The 12,972-nt window shown below is 46.8% G+C and overlaps 1 protein-coding gene across 7 annotated transcripts in view; it reads left to right on the top strand.

The window, feature by feature from the left end:
* The window catches only part of LOC137356759 (CDC42 small effector protein 1-B-like), a 30,934-nt gene extending 19,143 nt beyond the window's left edge, over positions 1-11,791 (top strand). For all 7 annotated transcript variants that reach the window (XM_068022505.1, XM_068022501.1, XM_068022502.1 and 4 more), the window contains 3 exons: positions 25-129; positions 10,870-10,990; positions 11,609-11,791. In XM_068022505.1, coding sequence (XP_067878606.1) covers positions 25-129; positions 10,870-10,974 — 210 coding nt within the window. In that variant the 3' untranslated portion in view covers positions 10,975-10,990; positions 11,609-11,791. The remainder of the gene's footprint in view (positions 1-24; positions 130-10,869; positions 10,991-11,608) is intronic.
* Positions 11,792-12,972: the final 1,181 nt, after the last annotated feature.

Here is a 12,972-nt window from a genome sequence, read left to right as displayed (position 1 = left end):
TTAACTCGTGTTCTTGTATTCCAGAAAAAGAGGAAACGGATCGACAGGAGTATGATCGGTGAGCCCATGAACTTCGTACACTTGACGCATGTTGGATCAGGAGACATGACGAGCCAAGGCTATTCAATGGTGAGACTTGGGGCTGCACTTTGGAGTTTTATCGTATCTCCCATTGCTCCTGGCCTCATAATGGAGAGAGTGAGTCTGTCTGAGTTGAGGGCCTCAAGTGGACAAGCATGGGTGGGGGGCATTTGCGCAGTTGCATTTGCACTTCCCTTTCTAGCAAACATTCTGAAAATAAGGGGTCTCCTATTCAGAACAAAGATGAGAATTTTTTTCTGAGGGTTGCGAGTCTGTGGAACTCTCTTCCCTGGACAGTGGTGGAGGCAGGGTCATTGATTGTTTATAAGGCGGAGGTATACAGATTCTTGACAAATGAGGAAGTCAAAGGGTATCGGGGGTAGGCAGGAAAGTGGAAACCGATCAACCATGATCTTATGGAATGGTGGAGCAGGCTCGAGGGGCCGAATGGCCTACTCCTGCTTCTGGTTTGTATGTTCGTACGTACGTAAGAGGGCATTCCGACACCTTGGAAATAAAGTCTCCACCTTGGAGCCATCGGAAGGCCATCCGCAGTCTGTCGGGTTGGGGCAGCAGCCCCCAAGGCTGACTTTGGCAACTTGGGGAAGGGATGAATCGCCCAAGGTTCCTGCTCCTGGTTGCATTTCTATTGAACGAAGATGGGATCGCACTTGGTTGTGATGGCCATCTTTGTGGGGTTGGGGGGGGGGTGGTGGTGGGTGCTGATTGTTTGGAAGAGTGGCCAGTTGGCTGGTGTACTACAGAATGACAATGAAGTACTTTTTGAAGTGTAGTCACTGTTGTAATGTAGGAAATGCAGCAGCCAATTTACGCATAGTAATATCCCACTACATCTCTGTAGTGATGGTTGAGGGAAAATTTTGACCAGAACATCAGGGAGAACCCTTGCTCCTCTTCCAGTAGTGACCGTAGGATCTTTTCCACTCCCTTTTGGAATGTGGTGTTGGGTATATGGAATTCTGATCTCCCCATGTGGGTCGATGGGAGTGTGATTAACAGATGAAGTACCCCCGCAAACCTGTTGTTAAATTTCTCTTTTTAAAATAATTCAGCTTCCTACTCCTTGAGGGTCAGTACCTTCTCTCAGATTTATACATTTACCTGTATAATTTGGATCCACTGTGCCGCCAGTTGTACTGGTAACATGGGGTCTTAAGCTCGGGAATCCTTCCAAACCAGTCATGCTGATGTTACCACTTGCATTCCCATGAGTACAGAAGATTAAGGGGTGATCTAATTGAGGTGTTAAGATGATTAAAGGATTCGATAGGCTGGATAGAGAGAAACTATCCCCTTTTCCCCCCCCCCCCCTGCCAGAGGAGAGTCCAGAACAAGGGGGCAGAACCTTAAAATTCGAGCCAGGCTGTTCAGGGGTGATGTCAGGAAGCACTTCTTCACACAAAGGGGAGTGGAAATCTGGAACTCTGAGGCTTGTGGGGGGAGGAGTCGTCGATTGAAAATGCCAAAACTGAGATTGATGGATTTTTGTTGGGGAAGGGGATTAAGGGTACAGAACAAAGGTGGGTAGATGGAGTTAAGATGCAGATCAACCATGATCAAACTGAATGGTGGAACAGGCTCGGGGGGCTGAATGGCCTCCTCTTGTTTCTATGACAGGTGAGTGCTCTACCTTGACCGCTCAAAGTTCAAATAAGTGAGCGAGTGAAATGTTTTGAGCCGAATAACAAACCAGGGAACTTTCTAGTTGGCCTGTGCCAACTCCGTTTCGTTCCCCCAGTTTTATTGGACTTGGGTAGGGCAGATCTTGTGCTTTTCACAAGCTTGAGACGTGTCTAAGTGCTGTACAGCCACCAAAGTACTTTTTAAAAAAAAAAAAAAAAATGTGTAGTCACTGTCCTAACGTAGGAAATGTGGCGAACAATTTGTGCACAGCAAGATCCTGCAAACAGCAATGGGGTAAATGAGCAGATAATCTTTTGCCCCAGGACGCTGGGGAGAACTCTGCTGTTTTTCGACGAAATAGTGGCCATGGGATCTTTTACGCCCTCCGGAGAGGGGCAGTCGGGGCCTCGGTTTCACCCGAAGGACGGCACCTCCGACGGTGCAGCACTCCCTCAGTACTGGCACTGGGAATGTCAGCCTGGGGTTGTGTGTCTGGAGTGGGTCTCGAACCCACAACCTCTGACTCATTGCAGCGTTGGTTCCATGCTTGGGACAAACTCCCGTACCCGAACAAAGCAGGCGTTCCTTTGTGGGTGAGCCTACACGGTGAGTGTCGGGCTATTCAACCACATGGGTCACCGCAGCAGAGCCCACTCCTGTATTCTGTCAGCACCCACTTTTTTGTTTTCCTGCTATTGTACTAAAACCCTGCTCAGTTCAGTAAATTCAGCCCGGACCAGGACTCAAACCTGGGAACTTCCAGATCTGTGTGGTCGGCTCAACACTTGCTGAACCAGCTGAGTCAGTTCAGTTTGCAGAATTTAATCCTGTTTATGCCCTGAAGCAGTTCCAAGTGAATGTCTCTTTTTTTTCAATCTCTCTTTAAATCTTTCTTTAAATCTCTCACTACCTTTCTCTATATGATCTTAATCTTTCTATCTTTTCTATCTTTCCTCCCCCTCCCGCACTAGCTATACCTTTCTTGCTTGCTCGCTCTCAAAGAAAGCTTGCATTTCCATAGTGCCTTTCATGGCCTCGGAACCTCCCAAAGTGCTTTATAGCCAATGAAGTACTTTTGAAGTGTAGTCACTGTCGTAATGTAGGAAATCTTGTTAAACAGTGTTTACCAGATTATCATTAACACGATACTGTGCTTGTTTACGAACAGTTCAGGATTCCTGATATTTCCTGACTGCACATCACATGGCCGGAATGACAATAGTGGCCCTTGATTGTTGAGTGATGTCTCTTTCCCCGATTAATCTTGTGACTGCATCCCATGTATCGTGTCACAGGATGGTACCATTCCATTGAAATATGCATACACCACTTTGGTCGGAAATGGGTCAGCTTGTATGCATTGTAACTTGATTAATAGATAAATAGCCAGGAGTGGCTCCATCCTGGGAGTTCATGATTAAATGCTTTTAATTCCAATTAACATGTTCTGATCTAATTGGTCGTTGCATCGTTTGAGAATACGGGCCACGTCATGAGTATCAGTTAAATGCATTTGAGGCTTTTAACATGAATTTAAATGCTTGTGCTGGAGGATAGAACGCTTTCTCAGCTCTGAGGCGGGTTGCACTCTCGCCTTCGAGTCAGGAGGTTGTGGGTTCAAGTCCCACTCCAGAGACTTGAGCACATCAACTACAACACCAACTTGTGTTTATGTAGCGCCTTTAACAGTTGTAAAATGCCCTAAGGCGTTTAATAGGAGTGTTATCAAACAAAATTTGACACCGACCCATCTACGGAGATATTAGGACAGATGACTGAAAGCTTGGTTTAAGGGGTGGATTTTAAGGGGTGTCTTAAATGAGCATGGAGGAGTTTAGGGAGGGAATTCCAGAGTTTAGTTTAGAGATACAGCACTGAAACAGACTCTTCGGCCCACCGAGTCTGTGCCAACCATCAACCACGCATTTATACTAATCCTACACTAATCCCATATTCCTACCAAACATCCCCACCTGTCCCTATATTTCCCTACCACCTACCTATACTAGTGGCAATTTATAATGGCCAATTTACCTACCAACCTGAAAGTCTTTTGGCTTGTGGGAGGAAACCGGAGCACCCGGAGAAAACCCACGCAGACACAGGGAGAACTTGCAAACTCCACACAGGCAGGACCCAGAATTGGTACTGGGCAGCTGAAGGCACGGCCGCCAATGGTGGAGCGATGGGCATCAGGATGCTCAAGAGACCAGAATCGGAGAAGCTGGAGGCAGTTAGAGATAGGGAGATGGTGAGGGCCATGGAGGGATTTGAAAATGAGGATGAGAATTTTAAAATAGAGGGCCTTTTTTATATAAAAAAAAAAAAAAATTCATTCAAGGGATATGGGCATCGCCAGCTAGGCCAGCATTTATTGCCCATCCCTAATTGCCTTTGAGAAGCTGGTGTTGAGCTGCCTTCTTAAATCACTGCAGAGCTTGGGGAGTAGGTACACCCACAGTGCTGTCGGGCAAGTACAGGTTACTGGGTGAACAGGACTTGGTGCAAGTTAGGATCAGGGCAATGTTGCATTCAATTTATGGAGGGTGGGAAATGGGAAGCCACCCAAGCGAGCTTTGGAATAGTCATCTAGTGGTAATGAAGGAGTGGTCAAGGGTTTCAGCAACAGGATGCCTTCCCCTCTTGTCACTGCCCCCTTTAACAATATAGTGCCCCCTGGTACAGAACTGGACTGGCAGATTGATGACCTACTTTCTGTGAACATAGACTAGGCCCAGATGAGTGATTTGCGGAATGGTACCCTCTGTGTGTACACACATGAATATATATTCAGCTCCCTCGATCAGTCCTCCAAACCGGTCACCAGATGTAAACTTGTGCCAAGATTTTTTTTTTTTAAAGTCTTAAATTTCACCCTTTGTAGCACTTTCAAAAGGAGTCACAGTCACTGAATCTATAAAAGGGCCATCCCTTCCTGACGTTACTAAAAATACACACCCCATCTATAAATAGTCAGCAACATTCCACTCATTCCAGCCCCCTGAAGGACACAGATTGCTGGCTGCTGTTCCTTAGTTATAGACAATCCACAATCTCTGACTACCTGTGGGTTAATAAACTGCTGTAGCTTCCCTGTTGCATATTGGCTTTGCTCACTGGGTCGCACTCTTGCCCCTCGAGTCAGCAAGTTGTGGGTTCAAGCCACACTCCAGAACTTGAGCGCACAATCCAGGCCCGTGCTGCACTGTTTGAGGTGCCCGTCTTTTGGACGAAAGGGGGCAGGAGTGGAGTTCTAAGTCTGCCTTCCACCCCCCGCAACCCCCTTCCTGCCTTGGTGGCCTTGAGAGATCCCACTGCAGTATTCGTAGAACAACAGGGGAGTTCTCCCCTGGTGTCCTGGGCCAAAATTTATATATTAACAAACATCACTCACGCAGGTAAGCTAGTAACTAACATTGCTGTTCGTGGGAGCTTGCTGTGCGCAAATTGACTGCCGCGTTCCCTACATTACAAACGGTGATTACACTTCAAAAGTATTTCATTGGCATTTGTAGCACTTTGGGGTATCCTGGTGTCTTGAAACGCTACTATTAAGTGATTGACCGTAACTGTTCCATTAGTAGTTGACTAAAACAAGAGCTGGGCCCATTACACTGTCAAACACCATGATTGCAAATGAGCAGCTGAAACATTTAACTATTGGATTATGTGGGTGTGTTTAGAGTCTGGTGCAGTCTTGAACCTTGCAGACTAGGAAGCTCCCTGCTCTGTGCTCCATTAGCTGGTCTCAGCCAGGACTGGGGTAGGGGCACTACAATGGGGCGGCGCAGTGGCTAGCACCGCAGCCTCACGGCTCCAGCGACCCGGGTTCAGTTCTGGGTACTGCCTGTGTGGAGTTTGCAAGTTCTCCCTGTGACTGTGTGGGTTTCCGCCGGGTGCTCCGGTTTCCTCCCACAGCCAAAGACTTGCAGGTTGATTGGTAAATTGGCCATTGTATATTGCCCCTAGTGTAGGCAGGTGGTAGGAGAATGGTGGGGATGTGGTAGGGAATATGAGATCAACGTAGGGTTAGTATAAATGGGTGGTTGTTGGTTGGCACAGACTCGGTGGGCCGAAGGGCCTGTTTCAGTGTTGTATCTGTAAATAAAATAAATAAATAGGCTGCAGTTCCCCTGGGTGTCAAGCAGGGGTTAAAAATCAGCTGGTTTTCCTGTGCCAATCGCTATCCACAATGGCATTTAGGGATTTTACATAGGAAAGGAATGATTACACAGTGAAATGGGGACAAAAGGAATGCATTGTGACTGACACTAGTTTAACGTGGATTAACTGAAGCAGATTAATGGAGTGAGACACCAGGTGCTTGATTTTTAGGTGTCAGATGAGTCTAGGACAGTTTTGCATGGATCTTAAAATAGCTCTGAGCTGTGGCTCAGCGTAAACTTCCATCTCTTTTTTTTTGTCCCACTCCCCCAGTCTGGGTATGGTGGTTGGCAATTCCAGCAGCTGATCCCATGCTAGCAAAACCAGTACTGACATCTGGAGTAAATGCACTCCAGATGTGACCATTTCTGCTGCCACAGAATGAGAAGTTATATTGGGGGTGGAGCGGGTACTGAAAATAAAGCAGCTGTGAAAAGCAGAGGTTCGTTTACATTTAATTATTTTCACCAAAAGAACGAGAAACTCCCAATCAATGTCCCCTCTAAATTTTTTTTGTTTTTGTTTTGCGTGGCCTGTTCATTTCGATGCGCAGTTCCTTTTTAAATTTTTTTGCACAGCCGCAACACGCGCACAGTATCTTAAAGGGGACAACTTCAGAGTGGCCTGCACGGTACCTTCCAGGTTGCTGCACGGCTGCGCAGCTTCCCAGTCCTTCCTGTCCTCTATCGTGGAGGTAATGTAATTTTTTACAGATTTTTTTTTTTTATGACTGAAGTATATTTTTGGGGAAAAAATCACAGCGGTCTTGGGGAGAGTCTGGACAAACCGCTAACTCTGGATGAGCTGACAAAGGTCGTCGGGCCCTTTGAGACGAATAAAACACCTGGAAACGACAGCTTAGCAGTTGAGTTGTATTTGACTCTGGGACTGGGTCGGCCCGGACCAGCTGGAAACGTACGAGAGTATGCTTCTGGCCAGCAGCATGTCAGAATCCATGAGGAAAAGCATCATTACCCTCATCTACAAGCGGAAGGGGGAGAAGGCGGAATCAGAAATTGGCGTCCCATCTCACTGCTTAATGTAGACTACAAGATTCTGTCCAAAGTCATTGTCAGTCGGGTCAAGTCTGCTCTGGAGTTGGTGATTCACCCTGACCAGACCTGCACTGTACCCAGCAGGAAGATCTCTGATAGGCGATCGTATCCCTGAGTAGCACGAGACTATGTACGGGACAGGGAGGTGGACACCTGCCTCATCAGCTTGGATCAGGCGAAGGCTTTTGACAGGATATCGCACACCTACATGCTCTCCAAAATGGGGTTTGGGGGTGGGGGGGGGGGGGGAAGGGGATCTGCAATTGGATCCAACTGCTCTACACAAACATCAGTAGCGCAGTCTCAATCAATGGGTGGGAACCAGGAAGTTTCCCGATCCAATCTGGAGTCAGACAGGGCTCTCCTCTCTCCCCTGCCTTGTTTGTTTGCTGTATCGAACGTTTTGCTGAGTCCATTAGGAAGGATGCGGGAATAAGAGGTGTGACAACCCCAGGCAGCGGAGGCACTCTGGTCAAAGCCTCCCTGTACGTGGACGACGTCACTGCCTTCTGCTTGGATCTGCTGTCCATTCGCAGACTGATTAACATCTGCGACCATTTCAAACTGGCCTCGGGAGCCAAAGTAAATCACCTCGAGCGAAGCCATGTTCCTTGGGAACTGGGCTAACCAATCCTTTTGTCCCCTTCATCAGGTCAGACTATCTGAAGGTACTGGGGATATGGTTTGGAGGGGCCAGGACATGCGCCAAGACCTGGAAGGTGCAAGGAGCCGTGGTACACCATAAACAGCATGTGGGAGCAGTGTTCTCTCTCCATTGTGGGTAAAAACCTGGTCATCAGGTGCGAGACGCTCGCGTTGCTGTACGTGGCGCAGGTCTGGCCTACACCCCACTCCTGCGCCGTGGCGGTCACCCGAGCCATTTTCCGCTTTATCTGGAGATCCAAAATGGACCAGGTCCGGAGGGACGCGATGTTCAAACCTCGGGGGGAAAAAGGGGGAAAAAAGGTACCCAACGCCACCCTCTTCCTGTTGACCACCTTTTTTGTGCGGCTGCATCAAGCTGTGCGTAGAACCCCAGTATGTAAACACCAAGTGTCACTACGAACTGAGGTTCTATCTGTCCCCAGTGTTGCAAAGGATGGGTCTGGCCACATTAACGTGGAACGCTCCATCCAGTTGGACCGTGCCTTACCACCTATCCTTCGTGGATAATTTGTGCCGGAAACACCTTTGACCACCAATCCATCAGGCGGTGGTCTGCAAGGAATGTCCTCAAGGCCCTATAGGAAAAGGAGATGGTGGATCCTGTCGGATAGTTCCCTGAGCATACTGCCAAAGTCATTTAGCAGAATGCCTCATCACCAGAACTTTCAAACAGGTACCAAGATGTAGCTTGGCTGGTGGTGAGAAGGGCCATACCAGTCAGATCCTTCCTGCACACCCGGAATATCTCTGCCTCCGCACGCTGCCCTCGAGGTGGCTGTAGTGGGGAAGAGACTGTTGCCCACCTCCTTCTCGAATGTGCCTTTGCAAAGCACACGTGGAAAGAGATGCAGAGGAACTGAGGGGCTGGTACCTGTGTAAAACCCCTCTGGCTGTATACACCAAAATATGGTTTGTATGCAAGTGTACATTGCATGTAAAATGGAATGGAAGGGTTGTGAGGCAACTTGCGTTCTGTAGTGAAGAAAATTGATTTATTTTGCACTCTTTACAAAACAGTTCCAAGTTGACATTGCAATGTTTTTTTTACGGATTTTTATGAATAAAGTATATTTTTGGAAAAAAAATTGCTCCCACGTAAATACAACTTGGTCGAGGGAGTATTTCATTCAGCAGCACAGCAATTTCTTTATATGAAAGAAAAACTTGCATTTGTCTTAGAATATAACTGTGACTCAATGATTTTCTGTAGTGCAGTATGATTATGGTTGGGCGAATGACCAGTGGTGTTGGTAGAGGGAGGGATACTGGTCCAGTAGCATAGTGGTTATGTTACTGGCTTGTAATGCAGAGGCCTGGGCTAATGATCTGGAGACATGAGTTCAAATCCCACCATGGCAGCTGGGGAATTAAAATTCACTTAATTAAGTAGATTTGGAATAAAAAGCTACTCTCAGTAATGGTGGTCACAAAACCCACCTGGTTCACTAATGTCTTTTAGGGAAGGAAATCTGCTGCCCTTACCCAGTCTGGGCCTATATGAGACTCCAGACCTACAGCAACGTGGTTGGCTCTTAACTGCCCTCTGAAATGGCCCAGCAAACCACCTTGTAGCAGTTCAAGAAGGTGGCTCACTACCACCCTCTTGAGGGAAATTAGGGATGGGCAACAAATGCTGGTTTTGCCAGTAAATCCCACATCCTGTGAATGAATAGGGGAAAAGAAGATGCTTTGAGAGTAACGCCATGCGATTATTTACTAACCCGTCCGAGAGATGGCACCTCTGACACAACGCTTCCTCAACATTGCTCCGGACTGCTAGCCGACATTGTCTGTCACAGTAACAGTTCTCAATGCCACAGGAGAAAATCTTACTATTGGAGGAGAAGTAGAAAGAAGGGTTGGGGTGGCACAGCATTTTTTAAAAACTACTCTTTCACCTCCTTGAGGATCTGGGTTTGAAGCAAAGCTCCCAAAGAGAGGCCGGGAAGAAAGATCTATTTCCTGCCTAAAGAGGCTGCCCTGTCTGGGATCTGCTAACACCGTCAAAGCATTACTCGGTCATCTTATTTTGCCATTCACGGGACCTTACTCTGTGCCAATTAGCTGCTGTTTGTGCCGATGAACAGTAACCTCACTTCCTTCATTGCTTGTGACAGGGTGTAAAAGCTCCCCTGTAAATGAGAGTTCTTTGCTGAAGATTGAAGCTGGTCTGTGGGGCTCAGTTCTACATTGGAGCTGGGCATTTGTCCCCTCATCCATTTATGGTGAACAGTCCACAACAAATGTTAACAGCTAACTTGATCCTAGGCTGTTGGTGCAAATCTTCAGAACTCCCCAGTGATTGCTTGTTTAATACCGTGAAGTTTATTCCATAATTTGAGAGAATAGCTTGGACCTGATGATGCAGGTTCTAATGTCGGCCCCCTCCCTAACAGCACAGGGCGGCACAGTGGTTAGCATAGGAGCCTCACAGCTCCAGCGACCCGGGTTCAATTCTGGGTACTGCCTGTGTGGAGTTTGCAAGTTCTCCCTGTGTCTGCGTGGGTTTCCTCCGGGTGCTCCGGTTTCCTCCCACATGTCAAAGACTTGCAGGTTGTTAGGTAAATTGGCCATTATAAATTGCCCCTAGTATAGGTAGGTGGTAGGGAAATATAGGGACAGCTGGGGATATGGTAGGAATATGGAATTAGTGTAGGATTAGTATAAATGGGTGGTTGATGGTCGGCACAGACTCGGTGGGCCGAAGGGCCTGTTTCAGTGCTGTATCTCTAAATCTAAAAAAAAAAAGCACTGTGGGTGTACCTACACCATACGGACTGAAGCGGTTCAAGAAGGCGGCTCACCACCACCTTCTCCAAGGACAATTAGCAATGGGCAAAAAATGTCAGCCTTGCCAGTGACTCTCACATGCTGTGAATGAATTGGGGCGGCACAGTGGTTAGCACCGCAGCCTCACAGCTCCAGGGACCCAGGTTCGATTCTGGGTACTGCCTGTGCGGAGTTTGCAAGTTCTCCCTGTGACTGCGTGGGTTTTCACCGGGTGCTCCGGTTTCCTCCCACAGCCAAAGACTTGCAGGTGATGGGTAAATTGGCTGTTGTAAATTGCCCCTAGTGTAGGTAAGTGTTAGGGAATATGGGATTACTGTAGGGTTAGTATAAATGGGTGGTTGTTGGTCGGCACAGACTCAGTGGGCCGAAGGGCCTGTTTCAGTGCTGTATCTCTTTATAAAAAAAAAAAATTTTTAAACAAATTATTTACCTGCTGGTAAATTTACCCCCTCTCTTTCTCTCTCGGCAGCCAGGATCAGTTCAGGAACGGATGAAGTCCAAAAGTGGATTGGTCATAAATTCGACTACAGACACAAGACAGACTGTAGGAAAGACCCAGATATCTTCGCAGTGAGCACCACCTTCAGCAAGTAAGTCCTGCATCCAAAGAGTTCTGAGACTCAGTCACTACAACCTTGGGGCAAACTGTTTAAAGGGAGCAGCCTTGTTGAACCATGTAAAATAGTGAAAGCATTAGGCAAGTTAGATTAGTAGAACCACTGGTCATCAATATAAACCAGTGAAAATAAATTTAGATGGAATACAAGTAGGATTTTCTCCACATTTAAGGGTGAGAAATGTCTGAAATAATCCACCAGGCACAATATAGTGACAGCAATATTCAAAACACAGTTGGATGTCTAGCTAGGAATGTTGAGGTGCTAGAGGGGTAAACTTTGGCAGGGAGATTAAGAATATTTAGAGGAATGGGCTTCAGTGGGGAGTTGAGGTACTGGAGGGATGGGTTGCGGAGCATTTTCTCATTTTTCTTTTGAGGCAATTCATCATTCCTGAATAAATCCCTGTTGAATATTAGTTTATTTATTAGATTTACTGATGTCTTTGATTTTCAAGAATTCACCATTTGTGTTATATATGGATATGTACACCTATATCTGTCTTTGCTATTAATCAATTGCAGGGAAAGTATTGGTCTCTTCAATGTGTGGAAATTTCTAATTGTCTCTTTTTAATGGTCTGTTTTCTAGGTGACCGGCTAAAACAGAGCCACACTTGAACTTCCTTGACTACCACAAATGGGGCTGTTTTTTTACAAAAGGCCACTTCAAATGGTTTGGACTAATTTATATATAGATGCACACACACTTGAGTCTCCTCCGATTCATCCTTTTAAGTCTTCTGTCCTGCTCAATAAATCTGCATTGATGGTTCTCCATGTGTTGTGATAAACATAAACTGTCTACAATTTTCCAAGTGAGGAAGGCACAAGGGGCTGCTGAGCCTCTCCGAGCTCTTTACAGATGTGTTTTTAAATCTGTTCTTTACAGTTCTGCTCAGGCTTGAGGTCACGTCCCTTGATGTGCAGTGTGTTGAAAGCGAGTCGGTGTTTGGGGGGGGGGTCGGGGTGGTGATTGTTGCCTTTTTAGCGGGGTGGGGAGAGTTTGGCACTTCTCTGAAGAACGCTGCTTAATATTGGAATACACCAATTAAATTAGGAGGGTGGTGAGGTAGGAGTGGATGCCTGAGGTTGGAAGATGTTGCAGAAGTGCTGGACTTTAGTTTGATGGACTTCTGGTCAGCATTTGGACTGTCCTGGAACATTCCCAGTTGCAAAACACATGGCATTCCCTGAGATTCTGCCCACCCCAAGAGGTGCTAAACTGGAGGGTCACGCCAAGTATGATGTAACTCCTCCACAAGCAAGTTGATCTTATGACTATATCACTGGGGGTAAGATCATTACTGAGAGTATATTTTCCCAGTTTTTGTTATCCAAGAGAACAGCTACTGGTGCTTCTCCGCGCAAGTCCTTTAGCTTCAGACCTCCGGCTTGGAAGCTAATGTGGAGGGAAGGAGGAGGGCTGGAGCTCCAGCTTTCAATCTTGCACATTGCTGGTTGTTTGTGTACTGCACTGTCAGCTGAATGCACAGTTGCTGGAATGTTAACACTCCAAGCTCAGAGTGAGGAATAGCCTCCCTCATAGCTCAGTGGGTTAAATGCACTGCCAGGGGGAAAATGAGTCACAAGATCCAGGTTATCCCTAGCTGATCCTGGCCCAACAGTTGACCTCATGGGTTGGGGAGGGGGAAATCCCAGCCAGCTACCCACTGATACCCAAGCAGAAGAAATGAGAAACCAGTTGATCAGTTTCCTGCTTATCTATTGCAACCTTGAAAAAGCTGTTGACACCTCGAGTTGTGAATAACTACAGAGCCTCGTCAGCAAGAAGCTCCTATGTGTAAGATTATTGTTGGACAAAACTTCCTCCAAATCAAAATACAGGCAAGAGTTTCACTTCCCTCTTATTGAGCAGGACATATTTTTCAATGCAGTTGTTTGTACATTAGTCTTGTGCAGATCCAGTGATGAGTCCTGTAACATGACCAATTC

This window comes from Heterodontus francisci, chromosome 46, assembly GCF_036365525.1.
Source record: "Heterodontus francisci isolate sHetFra1 chromosome 46, sHetFra1.hap1, whole genome shotgun sequence".
Lineage (NCBI taxonomy): Eukaryota > Metazoa > Chordata > Chondrichthyes > Heterodontiformes > Heterodontidae > Heterodontus > Heterodontus francisci.
The sequence above is the reverse complement of the archived record's forward strand: the minus strand, read 5'-3'. Positions and strand labels throughout refer to the sequence as shown.